The sequence below is a fragment of the Puma concolor genome, chromosome B1, assembly GCF_028749965.1.
Source record: "Puma concolor isolate L17-30 chromosome B1, mPumCon1.1.hap2, whole genome shotgun sequence".
NCBI lineage: Eukaryota > Metazoa > Chordata > Mammalia > Carnivora > Felidae > Puma > Puma concolor.
Window position 1 is genome coordinate 167,934,361 of NC_141670.1, and position 21,701 is coordinate 167,956,061.

The 21,701-nt window shown below is 40.2% G+C and overlaps 1 protein-coding gene across 1 annotated transcript in view; it reads left to right on the forward strand.

Annotated features, from left to right (window-relative positions):
• The first annotated feature begins 5,722 nt into the window (after window positions 1-5,722).
• GABRA4 (gamma-aminobutyric acid type A receptor subunit alpha4) overlaps window positions 5,723-21,701 on the forward strand; it is an 81,479-nt gene continuing 65,500 nt past the window's right edge. Inside the window, exons 1-2 of the mRNA XM_025921362.2 lie at window positions 5,723-6,186; window positions 6,593-6,711. Coding sequence (XP_025777147.1) covers window positions 6,101-6,186; window positions 6,593-6,711 — 205 coding nt within the window. The 5' untranslated portion in view covers window positions 5,723-6,100. The remainder of the gene's footprint in view (window positions 6,187-6,592; window positions 6,712-21,701) is intronic.

Sequence of the window (21,701 nt, forward strand, 5' to 3'; positions counted from 1 at the left end):
AAAAGCAACAATGACAGTATGTTGTAATAACCGATTCAAGATTCTATTATAATTTTATACAATTTCTCTTTTAGAAGAACTCAGTGACATTTGAAAGGCAAGAAAATTTTTAATTTGTTAAATGGACTGAGCCATTAAACTTTACTCATATCCAAGAGATTCAGTAAACATTACGTCTTGTCTTCCTCTACCACTTGTGTTAGATTAGGGTTCTCCAGAGAAAAAGAATCAATGGTGGTGAGTAGGGGATGGGATTTAGTCATTTATTTTGGCTCACACAATAATGGAGGCTGGAAGTGCAAGATCTGTAGGATAGGACAGAAGGCTGGAAAGCCAGAAATGAGTTACAGTTTTAGTATGAAAGCAGTCTGCTGGCAGAATTCACTTTTCCTATGGGGAGGTCAGTCTTTTTTCTATTCAGGCCTTCCACTGATTGGGTGAGGCCCACCCACATTATGGAACGTAATCTACTTTACTCAAAGTCTGATTTCAATGTTGACCTCATTTAAAGATACTTTCACAAAAGCATCTAGAATAATGTTTGACTTAATATTTGGGTAATGTGGCCAAGTCAAGTTGACAACTCCTATAAAATGTTATTCATTTTTCTATGAACTATTTCAAGCATACAGAAAAGTACATATGGTGGCTAGTCTTCAAAGATGGCCACCCAAAAACCATACCTCCCAGCGATTTCCTTGTGCATCTCCTCTGCACAGATGTGGTTTGTTCATGTCTTGATCTGACCAGTAGAATGCAGTAGTTGTGGTACTCTGTAACTTCCGGGGCTTATTCTTAAGAAGTCTTACAGTTTCAGCCCAACTCTGGAAATGTTTATTTTGGAGAAGCCAGCTTCATGTTGTCAGGAATCCAAGCTAATTAAGTGGGAGGCCAGAGAAAGAAATAGAAAGAGAGAGAGAGAGAGAGAGATCCAGCCAACCCTCCAACTGTTCCAGATGTCCCAGCGAAGGTGCCAGTCATGTGAAGTAATAAGCTGTCTTCAGTGGCCAGCTCAGTCAAACCTTCAGATGACTACAGCGCCAGCTACCAGGTAACTGCAACAGGCATCTCCCTGAGGCATCTCCAGGGAGAACCACTGGATGAGAGTGGTCAAACCAGGAATACTGAGAGATCATTATAAATTGCTGTTTTAAGCCAGCAAGGTTTGCAATGGTTTGTTATACAGCAATAGATGATCAGGACAATGAAAAAAGTAATATAATGAACACTCAAGTCCCTACCACCAGATCTGTCAATATTTAAGATTTTTTTCATATTTGCTCCAATACTTAAATAATTGAAGTAGTCAATTTCCTCTCTCTATTCTAGTCCCCTTTCTCCCTCTCCATAGATATCCATTGCCTTTAATTTGATGTTTCTTTTTTCATGTGGGTTCTCTTATCACTACATACATACCCATAAACAATGTACAATGTTATTTTTCATGTTTTAAATTTTGTATGAATGATATTTTACTGAAGGTATTATTCTGTCACTTGCTTATTTTGCTTATCTTATTTTTCTCCTATACCTGATTTTCTTAATTTTAATTACCTGATAGTACTCTGTTTATACCATAATACAGTGTGTCCATTTTCCCATCAAAGGACTTTTATTTTGTTGCTATTTCCCCACAATTACAAACAATGTACTATTTTTCAGTTGCCTCCTTGCAATGTTTGAGAACTTCTATGGACTATAAAACAGGCAGGAGATGGCTTGATCATAGGGCATATTCATGTTCAACTTCAACTATTGCCAAATGGCTTTCCAATTTCGTTGTATTAGTCCGGTATCGCTCTGGAAATAAAACAACACAGATTGAGAAAGACAAATGCTGCATGAACTCAGAGAAAACAGGTGGTTGGGATTGCAGGTAGGGGAAATGGGGTGATATTGACCAAAGGGTATGAACTTTCAACTGTTTATAAGATGAATAAGTCCTAGGGATCTAGTAAAGCGTAGTGACATACTTAGTTAACATTGTTATACATAGTTAACAATTCTGTATTGTGTACTTGAAATTTGCTAAGAGACTAGATCTTAAATGGTCTCACCACACATATAAAAAATAACTGTGAGATGATGGATGGGTTAACTAACATTATTGTAGTAATCATTTCAGAATATATGTCTATGTCAAATTAAACAACAACAACAACAAAATTACATTTTATCCAGCTAGTCCTCCAGGGACAAAGAATAAAATCTTGATCTTTCCATTGATTTGGCCCACCATGAACAAATTACTCAGCATGTTTAAGCTTCAGTTTATTCATAACATGAGAATAATAATACCTAACCATAAATATTTGTTCTGAAGATTTGAATGAAATTAGCTACTTAATAAAGGATAATTGCTATTATTATAATAAAGATTATTATCATCATAATTATTACTATTCGTATAAGAATGTCCAAATTGCCTTTATGGCTTTGTGAATTTTAAAACGCACTATATGTATATTATTTTCATTTTGTTTTAAATATAGTTGAAGGAAGATCACCACGGTTATGCACTAAATTGTGTCCCCCCACTCACCCAAATCACGTTAAAGTCATAACCTCTGGAGCCTCAGAATGTGACCTTATCTGGAAATAGGGAATTTTTAAAGGCCTTTAAATTAAAATGAGGTTTTAGGGTGAACCCTGATCCGACAGCACTGGTGTCTTTATAAAGAAATTTGAACACAGAGTGCATGAATACAGAGAAAAGACCACGAGAAGACACAGTGAGAAGGAGGCCATCTGCAAGTCAAGAAGAGAGGCTTCAGAAGAAGTCAAATTTGATGACACCTTGGTCCTGGACTTCTAGCCTTCAGTGTGAGAAAATTAACTTCTGTTGTTGAAGAAGAAGGAGAAGGAGAAGGAGGAGAAGGAGAAGAAGAAGGCGACAACCTAATGTATATATCATAAGACAGACACTTGGCAGAACATTTAACAATAGTTTAACTTGGGGCATTATTGGTAACACATGAATTTCCCTTCCTAATCATTACTATTAGATATAGAAAAAAAATCTGTTACTTGATAATAGTATTTTTTTTCAGAAACTTTGAAAACATACACGCATATACACAAATAAAATTAAGGGAGGCAATTAATGGAAACAAAAACAGGTTGAATTCTTTCAAATTCATTTTATTACCACTCCAAAGTTTTGTGTGCCAAGCTAATTGGATGTTTGACAAATTGACAGCAAATGGAGCTGAGTACCTTCAATGGAGACCCAAGATCTACATAACAGTCTATGGAAACTGGACATGAATAAGGGTATCAAATGGGATAGAGATGTTTGGTACACACTGGTTACAAATGTTTTCCACCTATTTGGTTGATTGTTCTATTATATATTTAATCTTTTATTTTAAAACATTAGTCTGTACTATCATTGTTCATAGCCTTTGAAACTCTGATGAAAGTCATAAAGAGCCTCAAAGAAAAATGCACATACTTATGTGAATACAAAATTTTGTATTAATTTTTAGGGCATTTCATAGGTATGCGCACTCTGAGGTAAGACTTCAGCATTAGGGCAATCTATTTCACTTGTATTCTACCATACCAGAGATAAGGCTTTATGATAAATTTATAATATGTGGCTGGCTTAACATAATGATGTTTGGGGGTTATGTAATTGAACCTAATTCAAACTCTATCAAGCATAGCAATGAAAGACTTTTGTTAACTTTAAATAAGGAATTAATATGTATAATTTTAACACCTTTATATTTCTGTACAGTTATATACAGGCAATCAGGAATCACTCACAATCTGAATCAGAATGGATAGAAATTTATATAAAAATAATAGCATATCTAATGATATGTGTAACTTCTGGTAAGTTGTAATTTTTTAATGTTATGGTTAATTTAAAATTCCTAGTGACAAAAAAAAATTTTTTTTAAAGATTTCAGACAGTAACACCCAACATATAACTTCTTTAAGTAATATAAAGGACAGCATAAATGAAAGGCTGTGAAATAAAATAAAGTGATATATCTATGCTATTATCTTCAGTTGATCTTAAATACATCTGTTAACAAAAATATAATTGGAAGTAGCTACACTGAAGGGGGAAATCTTCTTTTCATACCTTGGAAGGTATTAGTTTCACATATTTAAAATTGAAATTTTAAAGATAATTTCTCTTTAACAATATGAAACCTCTTCTCCCTTAGGCCATTATATTTGTTTTTTGATATATATGTATATACCAATATCTATCTATCTCTATATTTCAAATGGATATTGTAAGAAAAAAATAAAATTCTGTTCTGAAAGTATAAGAAAGCATTCAGATTGAAAAAATAATATAACGTGATATAATAATATGATGTATTATAAGTTTTTATGTGTAGAGTCTGTGGAAACAAATGCTTTCATGGCATATATGGGGAGGACACTAATATTTTCATTTTTCGATGAGAGTAAGTTTGAATTTCATCCAAATTAATTAGGATGGATCTGGGAGTAGGTAATTCATTAATTTGTTTAATTGTTCATTCAATAAATATTTATTGTCCTTGTACTATGTGGTATGCACTGTAATAAGAGAAAAAATATCCACAGATAAATCATAATTACCAGCCCAGACCCTCAAGGGGTCTTTAGAGAAGAATGACACAGACAGAATTAGGATGAAGTATAATAAATTCCATGAAGGAAACAATATAGAATATCACGGAATACATACCTCTGCGATTAAGCACTTTGGGTGGTCAGAAAGGTTTCCCCTTTGCAAAGAAAAATTTTAATGACGGTACTGAAACAAAACCTACTGTTTTCATGTCAAATCAGCCCAGTAGTCATCCAAATTTGAACAAACCATCAAAGTTCTAAACAGAATATAAATATTGGTGGTGACAGTTTCCAGGGAACTAACTTTTTGGAAATCACTTAGGTCATTGGTCCATCATATGCAAATTTCCACTTGCATCACTATTAATGTGAAAGACACCTTTCCCCTTGGAACCAATAATTAACGTTTTAAACAGGTCTACTGAGCCCCTCACCCCCCACCCCCCACCACATTTGCCTTTCTTCTGTCTCTCTCCTCTGCCTCTCCACAGCCATCCTTTCCTGCCCCCTAAAGCGGTCAACCGCAGGAAGTCAGGGAGCTCTATCAGGAAAGAAAAGAGCAGGAAGTGTCACCAAAAGTGAGAGTGATTTTGGCCCGACGTCCTTCGTCTTCACCTCTCCTCTCCTCTCCAGCAAAGGATGGGGCAGCAGAGCTGAGCGTGTGTGTGTGCCAGGTGGGAGCGAGTGTAGTAAAGGAATGTGTTATGTTCACAGCAACAGCTTGGCAAACGCGTTGCGAACAGAATGAGGCTCAAGTCCACTTGCTAAGTTTGGCGCGAGCGTGCCCGGTGAATTGCAACCCCTCTCTCTCACCAGGAAGAATCATCTTTCCTTTGCCGCCCCACTCCGCCCCAGCACCTGAAGGGGAGAGTCCCAAAGTTTGTTTCCGTCCGTCCTCGATCCCCTGTGCTCACCGCAGTCTCCCGTCCCCACGCCCAGCCATCCTATTGCCCCCGCTCCTTCCCCTCAGCCTTGAAAATGGGTACAAAACAGGACCTCAGACAACCTGAGAGAGGAGCTTCGTTGGTGAAATCCAAATCCCAGCAGGAAGCGGGGAGGGGGGGGGGAGAGGGAAAAGTGGAGGCTAGGCACTGCTGTGGGCGGGGACCCGCTTAGGGTTGGGGGCGGCGGACGCCAGGAGGGGCGGAAATCCAGAGTTCAAGGTTGGGAAGAACTCGCTCAGCCTTTCCGTGCAAGCGCGCTGAGGTTAACCTCGGAGGCTCCACGGTGCGGGCACGAAAGGGTGTTGAGCGGTATACATAGCTCTCCATACACATTGAGAGCTCAGCGAGAAAAGGAGGGGGCGAGGAAAGGCAGGTTCCGCCTCCCCCTGGCCCGCGTGCACACACGCGCCCACCGCGGCTCGGGCTGGCTGAGCGCGGGCGAGTGTGAGCGCGGGCGAGTGTGAGCGCGAGTGTGCGCACGCCGCGGAGAGCCTCTGCCCTCGCCTCGCACCCTGCTCAGGGCATCTTGAGAGCCTGGAAACGTGAACAGGCTTAAAGTATGGCATGTTGCAAAGATGGTTTCTGCCAAGAAGGTACCCGCGATCGCCACGTCCTCCCGGGTCAGTTTCGCCCTCCTGCACTTCCTTTGCCTGGCGGCTTGGTGAGTTCTTTGGGGTCCTGAGGGGCAAGGGTGGAGAAGTGGCCAGCTCCGAGCCCCCTCCGGCCGCCGCCCCTCCCAGGGCAAACCAGACCCTCCTGTTTCCGCTGTAAGGTCAGGGACCGAAGCTAGGCTTTTCTGTGACCGCGTAGACGCGGAGAGCAGAAGGGGCACCGGGTGCAAGAAGAGTGTGGGTTTGGGGGTGCGTGTGCTCAGGGTGCGCCTTTCCCGACCATTTCTCTGTCCCCCCATCCTTCAGACCTGCCTCTTGTAGCTTGGGGCAAAAGTCTCTTTCCCTAGAAGATAAACCTGTTTCCACCTGTTCTGTAATCGATTCTTAAAACAACCCCTTACGCCGTTTTCTTTTTTCTCTTTTTTTTTCTTTTTTTTTTTTTTTTTGCGTTTGCAGTTTAAACGAATCCCCAGGACAAAACCAAAAGGAGGAGAAATTATGCCCGGAAAATTTTACCCGCATCCTGGACAGCTTACTCGATGGTTATGACAACAGGCTGCGTCCTGGATTTGGGGGTATGAAAGATTTCAAACGCTCAAGTGTGTCCTGTCTGTCCCTCTCTCGGTCTGCCTGTCTGTCTGTCTGTGGGAATATCATTAGGTATGCCTCGAGTGCAAAAATGGAAAATCTCTTCCCCTCTCTCTCTCTCTCTCCCTCCCTCCCTCCCTTCCTCTCTCTCCCCGCCCCCCCACCTTGATGAGACCTCTGACAAGAAGACCGCCTCCACCCTTACTTTCCCATCTCCCTGCAGACTCAGAAGCTTTGCCTCTCCCCCACACTAATTACCTTCCGGGACCTGACTGCTGGGTGGGGGAGGTTGGAAAGAAAGAGTCAAAAACGGGAACGTGGGGCTCGGCTGCCCAGCTGCGCTGCGCCCTGAGAACGGACTTCCCCTGCACCTGGCCGCTTCGCTCAGAGCTGGTTGCACTTGAGGCAACTGATCCGAAGTCCCTTGTCCTCCCACGTGGTATTTGTTCCTCTGCCAAAACCTCGCCACCGTGCTCTACCTAGGACAAGAATCTGGGGCACGAAGCTGCCTGCTCTGCTAGAGAACCCAGTCCTTTCCTGTTCTCTTACACAGTGGGATCAATTTTTACTTCATTTGGGGAGAGGTCATTTACTTCCCTCCCAAGACTTTGGAGTTAGAGGTGTTTCAGCTTTATTTCTTCCTTAAGTATTTTACAGTAGCTCTAATTAACCCTACTGCGCATCCATTAACCCTACGGTTGCTCCTTTTCATATTCATATTCCATTTGCTTATATAATGAGAATTTATGTGGCAAGCATTTTGCTAGGCACTGTGTTCACAGAATCTGAAGATACAATTCTTAACCTCAGACACCCGCTGGGTCCAGTTCAGGGAGAACACGTGACTTCACCCCAAGTGTCAGTTCAGGACCCGACCACCAAGTCCCTCTTCTTTCCAACTACTCTGAGCCTACTGGGAAATGAGTTGATCAAGACCTAGGCTGTGTCTTAAAAGAGCCTCGAGTAGGAGTAGGAGTAGGAGTAACAATAATAAGCACTAATATTGTATTTATTTATTTATTTATTTGAATTGGCATATACACCAGGCATTTTATAGGCATTACTGAGAGTAAGTTATTACCATCCCCATTTTATAGATGAAGAAATTTAGGCTTGGGAGGCTAAGTAACCAGTTCAAGTTCACAGTTGGTAAGTGGCATGGGCAGGATGTGAACCCAGGTCGGGTTATATTTATAAGAGACAAACCCATGAAGATGGAGATGATATCAGATGCTATGTGGTGAGCATCACATGATGTTAGCAGCACAGGGGACTTCAAGCTTCCTCCTGAGAGTGTATAAGAGATAGGATGATGAGAGAATAGAGAAAGTGAACGGGAGTAGGACATTCCTGGGAATGAAGACAGAATTAGACACTGTCTGTGGTTTGAAAGAATTATCAGAAGTAAAACAGAATTGGATAGAGTGGAGCTGGATGATTCTTTGGAGTCTGACTAGTCTGGTTCTCCTCATTTGACAAATGGGGACACTGAAGACTAGAAATGGAAAGTGATTTTACAAGGACACATAGCATATTAATGGTTGTCTGAAATCAGGCTTTCTGATCCCCAACTTTTTTTCTGGATTTTATTGAGAAGGTGCTAGGGGGCCATTGAGGGTATTAATTGATTTTTTGGCGTGTTGACAGTGACAAATATGGATGAGAAGGATGAAAGGTTCTCCTCACATTGCCTCAGCAGTAGGATGCTCCGCACCGCATTTGCCTCCGTGCAAATCTGGAAAGAGGCTTCCTTACAGAAGTGAATCATTTGCCAGCGCATGATCTTTCACAAGTGATGGGGAAGTTATCACTATATATCCCACCCCCCAAGAAAAAAATTTGCCGAGAATATTTCAGACAATGTGATACCATTAAAGACTATATTGTCTCAATAAAAGAGGATTTATCTGCCCGTAAAAGTTTTAAACATGACATTTGAAGTAAGGGGGAAAAATAACAGAAATACGAAATCACAGGAGTTTAAATATTTATTGGAGAATTGATGTACCTGCACATAAATTAAAGTGAAAAGTTACAACTGAAATGGTATGGTTTTATTATTAAATGGCAAAAGTTACAATAGTATCTCCCCCGTTGGTTATAATGCAAGTATAACTCAAAAAGAAGAAGGTGTCCGTTGCGGATGAATCCTTTTGAACCAGCTATCCTCTCCCATGATATTATATAGACAATAAAATGAATGAAATCAGTCAACATGAGCCATTACTGGATTTTGGCCGCTGCAATATGGCTGAAACGTCTCAAGGGCATTATTAGTCATCTTACTTGTCACTGCTAGGTGATGTACATTACCCACCTGGAGATACTTTTATAGCTTTATGGGAAGAGGTGGAATTCATGTTACTTCAAGTGTTAGCAGTTGATTAATCATTAAAAATGTACGGTGTCACACAATTTTTGGGCTATGCTCATAAATATTTGTGGTAAATGTGATTCATCTTTTTAGAAATGGGTCATTCTCTGTAAATTCACAGCATTCCAAACATGACAGAGGGATAGTAATTCTCACCTGCAGAAAACTGTGTAATCTGTTTACAGGATGTTATAAACAAGCATCGCTGAAAATAATAAGAAAACTCACACTTAGCACAGACTCTTGGATGTGCTGCAAGTTTGGTCCCTTCTTTGACATTTCAGTACTTTGTGGCAAGTTTGGCATTTTAAAAATAAAATGAAAACAATTCGGATTTTGACCGGTATGCTATAAATACAGATTTACTTCCTGGTTCCTTTAATCCCACTTCTGCTCTTTGTAGAGCGTTTACTTTATATCTGTTTATACAACTTAGCTGTGTTCCATTTAAAATAAAGCTAAAAGCAAAGATTTGAATTGAAATTGGATGGTTTGTGATTGCTCAGTAGGCCGGCAGGGGTTGGAATAGATTTGGAAACTAAATTACATATTTTTAACTCAGCAGCACAGCTTGCAACCGGGAAGTAAAAGGAACTGAAATGGTTCTCTTCTTTTCATCCCTCCAGGGTCTCCTCTCCCTTGTCTCCCACGTTCTCCCATTGGAGAAGAAAAGGGGAAAAGGTGAGAAGAGAAGGAAGGAGGCATGGTGAGAGAAGCCAGATTGGGACTTCTGAAGGGGCATAGTTCTTTTGGCCTCTGACAAATCAGTCTGCCGTCATCCTGAAGTAGCTTGCACCTGCTTAGAAGTGGCTCACAAGTGAAGCTCTCCACAAAGAAGCTAGAAAATCAGTCCCCTGTGCTCTTAGCCACTTTCCACACTGTTACATGTGGTCTTAAAAACGCATAGCTAACCACCAGGAGATCGTTTAGGAAGTCAGCCCTTACCCACTTCCATTTTACTGCCGGATTACGCTATCTTTGTGCATTTCCATCTTTTGAGGCACGTGGTCTGGAATAATAAATGCTTCAATTAGAGACAGTTGCCTTAGATCCTCTTGCACAAACTCCCTGAAATGGGAACTGACCATTAGGTCAGTTTTGCAAGGTTGCTCACCAACATAGTAGAACTCCACATTAGTGGAGTCCTCTATAGTTTGGAATCATTTTTTTTTAAGTTTATTTATTTATTTTGAGAAAGAGAGAGAGAAAGAGAGAGAGAGAGAGAGAGAGAGAGAATCCCAAGCAGGCTCCTCACTGTCAGCGCAGAGCCGGATGTGGGGCTCAGACTCACGTGAGATCATGACCCCAGTGAAAATCAAGGGTCCCACGCTTAACCAGCTGAGCTTCCTGGGTGCCCCAAAACCTTTTTGCATATAATGCTTAATAAGATTAGCAGAGATAAGCAGGGTGGGCATCCCCCCTATCTTAGAGGGGAGGCTGAGAAAAGTTCCAATGAATTGCTCTCAAGAACCCTAAAACTACTCATAGACAAGGCCACTAATACACCAGGCAGCTGGTCTATTGCGACATCCACTTCTAAGGCTTTTTCAAAACATCCTCTGTTTACCAAGAGTGGAATTTTCATTAACATACCTTCTTGTTTCTAATTAGGTTATTAAAATAAGCAAAACTACATTTCCCTCAAAGGAGTGAAATGAGAACTTTTATTCTAAAGCTTTAATAACATTTTAAAATGGGAAAGCAAATATGGAGAAGTATATATACTTTGGTATATTTGGAACATCTTTACTATAGAAATAAAAATATTCTTGCAATGTTTCACATGATCCATATCCTAACCTGAAAATTAAATTAATGCACTAACCTTGTGCTAGCTTTATTGAGTCTACAGAGAATATATTTTTGAAAGTATATAGACGAAAGAACACTTAAAATCCACAGGGTGACAGAAAAATAAAGCTTCATTCTCTTTTGATTTGTCACACCCACTTATGCATTCATTTGTTTAACCAATACCTATTGAGACCACTATGTATCAGGAACAATGTGAGCTTGTAAAGATGTAATTCTGAATCAGACACAGGCCCTCGTGAACTATATGGCTAAGCAGTGTAGTAGAGAGATAAAACTACAGAGAAACAACTAAATAATTAAAGATCTCCCCATGGGACAATCCAATAGCATGCTAAGATAGAGAATAAATTGGATAAGGGGTCTATTTCAGCACAGTGGTCAAGAAAGTCTCTTAAGCTGAGACCTAAGGGTGACAGATATAGAAAAGGTAAGCAATAGTTGTTCTCAGATAGAACAAAAAGGCAAGTTTAAGGATCCTAAGGTAGATAAGAATTTAGTGTGATATAGGCAATGAAGGGAGTCCAGGAAAGGGAGTTCCATGAAGGTAGTAAGAAAGCAAGAGGAAGATTCTCACAGTTCTAGCTTGTGATGGTAAACAAAGGCCAGATCATGCAAGACCTTTAGTAAAAGAGTTTAGATCTTTCTTTTAGTGAACCCGGAAGCCATTGGAGTTTTTTAGGTGGAGAGAATGAATGACTTGGTGTGACTTTGTATCATGATTCCTCTGACTGCTGCTTAATAAAAGGAAGGATATAGAGGTTGGGCAATACTGGAAGCAAAGAGACCAATGAAGAAGGTTTGTGTGTGTGTGTGTGTGTGTGTGTGTGTGTGTGTGTGTGTGTGTGTGGTGAGGGATGGGAGGTTCTCTGAAGTTAGTGGTGGGTTGTAGTAAATGTAGATGTAGTAAAATGGAGTTAAGTGGAAAAAATTAAGATACATTTTGGAAATATAATCGAACTATTAATTGGTGCTGGATTTCATAGGGGTGGTAAAGGAAAGGGAGGAATCAAAAAATGACCCCTGGATTTTTATTTTGAGAAAATGGGCAGAGGAAGGTGTTATTTAAATTAGGGAGGTGGGGAGGAAGAAGAGAGATGGGCGTGAAATCAAGAAATCATGTGTGGATACGTTGAGTTTAGGATACATATATGGAGTCCTAGCGGTTGTACTTGTTTGGATATCAGACAAGAGTTTTGTTTAGAGATATGCAAGAGTCACCAGCATATAACACTGTGAGAATAGATGCTAAAGAAGAGTATGAAGGCACAAAGAGCCCTGAACCAAACCTCCAAGAGCATTAACAGTTGAGGAAAGGTAGAAAACAGAATTGCCAGAGAAGGATGTAAAAGAGGAGACTGTGATATGTAGGTGGGCACTAGGAGAGTGTGAATTTCTAGAAGTCAAGAGAATGGAATGTCTTAGGAAGGAGGGATGAGAAAAACCTTTTTCAAAACCTTCCAAGACGTAAGTAAGATAAGTCTGGCCACATGGAGATATTTCATTTGGTTCACTTTTCATTAACTACTTACTAATCATATAATATGTGCCAGGCATGATTCTAGGATGGCACTGGAATGCATTAGTGAACAAAAGAGATGCAGTTCCCTACCTTCATGAGCTGACACTTTAGTGAAAGGGACAGAAAATGAACAACAGAAATAAATAAAATATAGAGTGTCAGAAGTCGATAACTGCTATGGAGTAATATAAAGCAGGGAGGAGTTGCAGTTTTAACAAAGTTGGTAAGAAAGACTTCGTTGAGAAGGTGATTTTTAAAGTTTATTTATTTTGTGAGAGAGGGAGGGAGAGAGAGAGAGAGAGAATGAGTAGGAGAGGGCCAGAGAGAGAGCGAGAGAATCCCAAGCAGGCTCTATGCTGTCAGTGTAGAATCCCACGTGGGGCTTGAACCTAGGAGCCGTGAGATCATGACCTGAGCCCAAACCAAGAGTCAGGCACTTAACCGACTGAGCCACCCAGGCACCTGAGAAGGTGGTATTTGAACAGTGATTCTAAGTATAGGTAAAAGCATAAGCCACATTTGGGTTGAAGGAACTCTATGTGCCAAAGTGCTAAGCATGGAAATCAGTGTCGCTGCAGTAAAGTTTAGCAGGACTGAAGAGTAAGAAGGGGTTAGTGTGATACAAAGATGAGGTTGTGTAAAGCTTTGCAAGCTGGTAAGGACTTTGCTTTTACTGTGATTCATATCAGAAGTGATTAGAGAGATTCCAACAGGGGCAAAACCTGAACTGCCTAATTTTCAAAAGCCCACCTTGGATTTTGTATTGACAACAGGCATTCAGGGTCAAGGGCAAAGGCAGAGAGGTTTTCACAATTAACTAGGTGAGAGATGATGGATATTTTGACCAAGCTGGTGGCAGTGAAGCTTGTAAACTTGGAAGAAATGATGGGTTTCTGGCTATGTTTCAAAGGTCTAGTCCACTGACGACAGCTAGGATGTGGGATGTGAGGAAAAGGGAGGGGTCAAATCTGACTCCAAAGTTTTTGACTTGAACGCCTGGAGAAATAGACTTGCCGACACTGCGGCAGAAGCAGATTTGGGGTGTGGATGAACAATTTGTATGTGGATATGTTAAATTTGAGATGCCGATTGGACATTAAGTGGAGGTAAGTCTGAAAAGCAGGGACGATTGGTATGTCACTATATATGGTATTTAAAGCCATAAGACTAAAGGGATCATCAAGAGATTAAGGATGATAGAGAAGAGGTACAAATATAGGACTCTGAAGTCTCCAGTGTTAAGAGGTGGGAGAGAAGAGGAATCTCTGTCTCAGGAAGACCAAGTGAGGAGTGGCCTTTGGGTAGGAGGAAAATCTCAGAGTATGCATACTGGATGTTAAATTAAAAATATATAAATATAAATAGATAGATATAGATATTTGTTTAGAATAGGAGGTGGGGGTGCATGGGTGTCTCAGTCGGTTAAGCCTCGGACTCTTGGTGTCATTCAGGTCATTATCTCAGAGTTCATAAGTTCCGGCCACCTTTGCTGATGGTGTGGAGTCTGCTTGGGATTCTGTATCTCCCCCTTTCACTGCCCCTCCCCACTCTCTCTTCTCTCAAAATAAATAAACTTAAAAGAAAAAGAGGACTCCCTCTCCTCCCCCTCAAAAATAAACATTTAAAAATTTTTTTAAAAAAGTGGGGGGTGGGGCCTGGGTGGCTCAGTCAGTTAGACGACTGACTTCAGCTCAGGTCATGATCTCAGCATTCGTGGGTTTGAGCCCTGCCTCAGGTTCTTTGCTGACAGCTCAGAGCCAGGAAACTGCTTAGGATTCTGTGTCTCCCTCTCTCTCTCTGCCCCTCCCCCACTCACACTCTGTCTCTCTCTCCCCAAAATAAATAAACATTAAAAATTAAAAAAAAAAAAGGAGGTGGGATTGATCATTTACTTCTTAATGCTCCTGACAGATTAAGAAAGATAAGAACATAAAATTGATCACTACATTCAGCAATATCTGCATGGTCAGTGATTTTGACAGGAGCAGTTTTGGTGCTGTGATGGGTGTGGAGGTCTGATTGGGAGACATTGAAAGAATGGGAGGAGTCTTTGGACATTTGTATTAAATTATTGTACGGGCAGCAGAGAAATGGGGTGGTAAATGGAAGGAGAAGTAGGATCAAGAGAGCCTTTCTATTTTCACTTATTTTTACTATTTCTAATGCTTATTTTTTTGAGAAAGAGAGAGAGAGACAGAGACAGAGTGCAAGCAGGGGAGGGTAGAGAGAGAGGGAGACACCGAATCCGAAGCAGGCTCCAGGCTCTGAGCTTCAGCACAGAGCCTGATGCCGGGCTTGAACTCTCAAGCTGTGAGATCATGACCTGAGCCTGTTTAAAAGTGGGAGAGATTAGTGGCGCAGTCGGTTAAGTGTCTGACTTCAGCCAGGTCACCATCTCGCGGTCCGTGAGTTCGAGCCCCGCGTCGGGCTCTGGGCTGATGGCTCAGAGCCTGGAGCCTGTTTCCGATTCTGTGTCTCCCTCTCTCTCTGCCCCTCCCCCGTTCATGCTCTGTCTCTCTCTGTCCCAAAAATAAAATAAAATAAAAAAACGTTGATAAAAGTGGGAGAGATTAAATTATTTTTTTAAATCTGTGGGAATTGTGTCAGAGATATGAATGATATTGACAAAAGGGATTTTCGTGGATCCTGGGCATGAAAACCAGGTTATGAGAGATGGTACAGTGAATAGAAAAGGAAGAATGAGAGGCAATAATGGATTTTTTTTCCCCAGAAGTTCACGATGTGAAAAGCAAGAGAAAGAGGGAAGGTTGCCTTCTTTTCAGATGAGAAATATCAGAATACATCTGTAGGGGATCACCTAGTAGGGGGTACGTTAATATTACAATGGAGGGAAGGAATAACTGAGAGAAAGACAAGGGACTATAGAAACCAGAACAGGAATGTACTTTGTTCTCTCAGTTTAGCAAAAAAGATGTACTGCTGCTCTCTATCGTATATTTGCATTTTCTTTCGGGCAGGGCAAGGATATGCAACATGCCTTTGGTGTTTCCCAAGTAGGCCCTGTAAACTCTAGATAGTGCCTATTTGCAACTCTATGGATATTTATTTAGATAATATTTCCCTGGGTTGTTAGTTTCCTTTTAGGTGAAAAATACATCAACCGGCACGATATTACTGCCTGGGCCTTTTTATTGTATTTATTTTTAAAAGCCTCTTTTGCACGGAATTGGATTCTGGATTAAAAGTACTTGGTTCACCAATAACATCCATTATCGGTCCACACATAACCTTATTTTTAACTACCCATCCATCTATGGACTCATTCGCTGCGATAGAGTAGACACCAGTTCAATCATTAAACTGTACAACTTTGATAACTTCCATCCTGCTATGTAGTCTCCTTCATCTTTTCTCCCTGTCTGCCCCATCGGAAGCAACCACCGCTCCAAGTCCTTTTTAAATTATTTCATAGGTTTTCTTTGAATCTCATTTTGGCTCAATTTTTAAAATTTTAAATTAGGAAATGTATTGGCTTGGAACATGTTATATATGAGCTTTTGGTGTTTTTCTCCCCCCCACTTAATTGTGTATGCTAAGGTTCATTCTTGCTGATGCATATTGCTATAGATCATTCATTTGACTGCTGTGTGATATTCCCACTTCATAGGAACTAGTTTATTCATCTTCTCTGTTGGCAGTAGGCATTTTGCTTGTTTCCAAGATTGTGTTGCTGTGAATATTCTGGCCCAAATTTCCTGCTGTAAATGTGCAAAAGTTTCTTTTGCATATACATCCAGGAATGGATTTTTCTGGATCTTAGTGTAAGTGGGAGTTCAACTTGATGAGATAATGCCAAACTGTTTTCTGTGGTAGTTTTACAAATTAAAACTCTCATTTACAATGAATATGAGATTCAGGATCCACAAACCCTTCAACCATACTTGAAATGGTCTTTGATTGTGAAGTAATTAGAATTTTCTGATTTCTAATGTGGTTGGATGTCTTCTCAAACCTTTAATGCCTACAAGAATTTTCTTTCTGTGAATTGCATTTTCATCTTTGGCCCTGATTTCATTGTTTTTTTAAATGCTTTTCTTATTTATTTAAATACTTTAATTATTTAAAAAGGTGACCTGGATTGATAGAAGGATCATAGGACATAGGAAGCACTAATCTTTAATGTCATTTAAGTAAAACTCTATAGCATTCTGTTTTCTCTGTGACATCAATGGATACCTTTTCTTTGTTTACCAGGCAGGAAGGCTAGCATTTCTGTATTTTTTGATGACAAACTAAATTATAGATTTCTTTAAATATATCACTCGAGGGGCGCCTGGGTGGCGCAGTCGGTTAAGCGTCCGACTTCAGCCAGGTCACGATCTCGCGGTCCGTGAGTTCGAGCCCCGCGTCGGGCTCTGGGCTGATGGCTCAGAGCCTGGAGCTTGTTTCCGATTCTGTGTCTCCCTCTCTCTCTGCCCCTCCCCCGTTCATGCTCTGTCTCTCTCTGTCCCAAAAATAAATAAACGTTGAAAAAAAAATTAAAAAAAAAATATATCACTCAAGATTCCTTGTTGTTATTGTACCTCCTAAATACGTTAAATCTCTTGAGTTTTGGAAATACATCAGCAGCGTTTTGTAAGATGTAGCTTGATGCATGAATTTAAGTGGCTGGAAAACCATAAATATGTCCTCAAATGCATAGCTGGGGACAAAATGTGAACAGGATTAACCATTTCCATAATCAGCCAGACACATTAGGTCTTTTTCCTGGTGTGACAGCAAATCGGACCCTGTTATTGGGCAAGAAATTAAATCGTTATATCCTTTGACCAGGTCTGTACAGCTGAAGTAAAGTTAATAGTGGAAAATTATCTCATATATTATTAATTGTCTTCCTACTTTGCACCCAAGTTAGATTCATTAATAAGATGGGAATATTCCTTTGCATTTGATCTTAGTAGTCTTGGTTCTTTCTTTCAAAGACTATTGCAGATCACTTTGTTTGCCTTACAAAATGCCAACTACATTTTGCAGATTAAAAATCACTTCCCTATTACCAAAGAAGTCAGATTTTTTAAATAAAATATGTCTTTGATGTTACACAAATGCATGTAACATTATGAGAAGTCCTTCCAAGCTCAAAATTATCTGGTTTCTATGTAATTATGCTCTTAGTAAGGTTGATTTGAACATCCTAAACAGTAGTGTTAGAGGAAGCGTCTCTAAGAATTGCTCTTAATTACATAGCGACCATTATTCATAGAAAACTGATTTATTGGAAACCTATTACGTTTAAGGCCGGAGATTAGTTCTGGGAAAGGATACAAATATAAATAAGACACAGTTTCAGCTTTAATCAGGAAATATTTTTAGCTTAACTGGTGTAACACATGAATCCAAGTAATTTTTCTTTTTGGGAAGTTTTTGAATCACTAGTGCGGTGATACTAAGAACACGGACACATAGTTATTGACCACCTAGTATGTGCAATGTGCTATACTAGTTGGGAACTTCAAGGAGCATTAAGATTTCATTTTACTGTTAAGGGGAGAAAGAAAGAATCAAACAAGCTATGATAAGAGCAAAGACATAGAAAGAGCTGCAAGAACACAGTTCAGAACTTAAGCATAAACAAAATTTAGGTGTAACATAAACAAAATTTAGGAAATTTAGGTATGGCATGTTATGTTGTAGATAGAAAATTATATAAGCAATTAATTATTGTTTCTTATTTAATGATGTCATTAGCATAGTAAAGCCAGAACATATTTCGGAGATCACTACAAGGGGGTTATAATTCTGGCTCTGGCTTATTATATTTAAATTCTGTGAGCTCAGTTTCCAGATCCATAAAATCCTCACGATAATATCACCCTGGGAGGGTATTGTGAAAATTAAATGAAATAGTATATGGAAAGAGGCTAGTATCCTGCCTGGCATGTAGTAGGCCTTCAATACATAGAATATTATATCTCTGTTTATTGCTCTTTGGAAAAAAACCCATTCCCGGTGAGTTAGTTTCACACCAGCATGCCCACTGATCTGTCCACACTCCATCCCCACTGCCATATTCCCAGTATAGACCACCATCATTTCTCGGCTAGGCTAGGCTAGGCTGCTGTCAGCCTCTTATAAGAACCCTTCTTCTACACTTGCCTCCCTATAATTTATTGTCTGTACAACTGCCAGAGGGATTTTATAAAAAATATAATTCAGGTCACATAATTTCCTTACTTCGGACTCTTGATGGCCTCCCAATGATGAAGGGATAAAAAACAAACTTCCTCACAGCCTAAGGCAGAGCTGTACTGAATATCAGAGGGAGAAAACGTTGGGAAAGAATAGGGAAAAATTGTTTCTTTTGCATTTCTGTATTCTTTTGTTTGGGCTGCCATAACAAAATACTACAGACAGGGTGGCTTAAACGGCAGCGAGTTCAAGATGTCAGCAGAGGGTTGGTTTCTTCTAAGTCCACTCTCCTTTGCTTGTGGATGGCTATCTTCTCTGTCTTCATTCACATGGTCTTTCTTCTGTGTGTTTCTGTGTCCTAATCTCTTCTTAGAAGGACACCAGTCACATTGGATTAGAACCCATCTTAATGACCTCATTTTAACCTCATTCCCCCTTTTTTTTTTAAATTTTTTTTTCAATGTTTCTATTTTTATTTTTGGGACAGAGAGAGACAGAGCATGAACGGGGGAGGGCCAGAGAGAGAGGGAGACACAGAATCGGAAACAGGCTCCAGGCTCCGAGCCATCAGCCCAGAGCCCGACGCGGGGCTCGAACTCACGGACCGCGAGATCGTGACCTGGCTGAAGCCGGACGCTTAACCAACTGCGCCACCCAGGCGCCCCAACCTCATTCCCTTTTTTAAAGACCCTAACTCCAAATACAGGTACATTCTGAGGTACTGGGGGTTAGGACTTCAACATATGAATTTGGAAAGAGCATAATTCAGCCCATAACAACCTCTTTATGTGTTGCCCATCTGTCACTGGGATCTCTAATAGTTCTTTTCCATGTAGTTTTAACAACTGTCACCATAACGTGTAGTATAAATATGTTGCTTAAAAGATGCCACTTTAGAATATCAGCTCAGGTGCGGATCTCTGTCCCCTGACTCTGGTTTTCATTCTGCTTATGTGGCTTTCATTTCTTATCATTTTCTTCCTTACCTGCTTGGCCCCAGCCACACTGGCCTCTTTCCTAGTCCCCAAGCACACTAAGGCCTCTCCCGCCTCTAGGCTTTCTTCCCTGAAGTTCTTTATGCCTGTGATGCAATTCTCTCGGTTCCTCCAATGCCTCATGCTTACCCTCCAGGTCTCAGTTTAAAAGTTACTGCTTTGAAGAAGGGCTACAACATCTAGGCTTTCCCAGTCTCTAACTCAATGACCAGCCTGTTTTATATCTCTTATGAATGACAAGATCCTCCCATGTAATTTATTTCTTGATTACTTATACTCAGACTTCTCTAATAGCACATTAACTCCCTGAGGCAGGAAGCTCTTAAGTCTTGTTTCCTACTGAAGCACCAGGGCCTAGTATGGAACCTGGCACACAGCAGGTGCTCACTCAATAGATGTTTATTGAATGAATGTCCAAATGAAATCTCTTTACCAATCATATCTTCAGAACCTAGCTTGTCTGAAAGACCTATGTGATCATATAAAGCAAATACTGAATAATGCCACAAACTAACTCAACAATACTAGGATTGTAATTCTGAAGGCAAACGTTTTTCAAGAATCATTAAGAAAGAATTATGTAAGAATTTGAAAATAGCCTGGGTGGCTCAGTCAGTTAGGCATCCAACTTCAGCTCTTGTCATGATCTTGTGGTTCATGGGTTTGAGCTCCACTTCAGGCTCTGTGCTGCCAGCTCAGAGCCTGGATCCTGCTTCAGATTCTGTGTCTCCCTCTCTCTCTGCCCCTTCCCCATTCACACACTCCTTCTCTCTCTCTCAAAAATAAAATAAACATTAAAAAATATTTAAAAAAAGAAAATACCCATTATTATCATGGAATCATTATAACTATAAGAATTAGTATAACCCCATGCACCTTAAAATAAATTTGTAAGTAAAAATTACGTTGGTCTAATTCCTCTCCTACGCTTCTCTCACTCCCATAGAACACTTACGGTCTTAATATTTTATAGGACATATTTTGGTAAATACTATTCTAGAAATCAGATGAGCATTGTCTGTAAACTAGAATAACGTGAACAGCATCACCTAGGAACCTGTTAGAGATGCAAATTACCAGGCTCCACTTTAGGTCAATCAGCAAGTGTAGGGTGGAGCCCAGCATTCTGTGCTCTAACAAACCTTCGAGGTGATTCTGATTCAGTTCCAATTTGAAAACCACTGCCCTAAATTGATCTTTGAAGTAACTTTTAATTTCTCAAGAATCTTGTCAAACAACAGTTCAGTTGTCAGGACATATGCAACCTTAATTGTTCTAAGTAACTTACCTCCTTTGCTCTGACATGCAGCGACTTAATGCTTTTGATACTTCAGCGGTTCTTAAGAAACTGGCAGAATAACTTGTCCCACTCTTGAACCACTTTGAGTTAAAAGCTCTGTTTTCTAAAATTCAACACACATTATCAGCTTCTTGGATTGCCTATCAATTCCCGGAACATTTTGGCTTAATGAGCTTATTGCTACCATATTTTTGTTCTTGTTTATAATTGCTCATTCAAATGAAAATTCAGTTAACTTCTCACACTTATTTTCTCTGCTTTCCAAAGGTGTTAGTATTTTTTTTAATGCAAACTCATTGGGGCGCCTGGGTGGCTCAGTCAATTGAGCGTCTGACTCTTGATTTTGGCTCAGGTCATGATCCCAGGGCCATGGGATTGAGCCCTGTGTCAGGCTCAGCGTGAGCATGGAGCCTGCTTAGGATTCTCTCTTTCCTTCTCTCCCTAGCTCATGCTCTCTGTCTCTAAAATAAAATTTAAAATAACCTATTTATAAATGAAAAAACCTCTGATAGATCAATCTGATCTGTACCTTTTCTTTCACTATACTTACAAAGGATATATTTCTCTCTTTTAAAAAATATATTTATTTATTCTTTGGCGCAGGTCACGATCTCACAGTTTGTGGGTTCGAACCCTGCGTCAGGCTCTGCGATGACAGCTTTGAGCCTGGAGCCTGCTTTGGATTCTGTGTCTCCCTCTCTCTTTGCCCCTTCTAACTTGTGCTCTGTCTCTCTGTCTCTCTCTCTCTCTCTCAAAAATAAATAAACATTAAAAAATTTTTAATTAATTAATTTATTTTGAGGGAGGCAAAGAGAGTGTGAGTG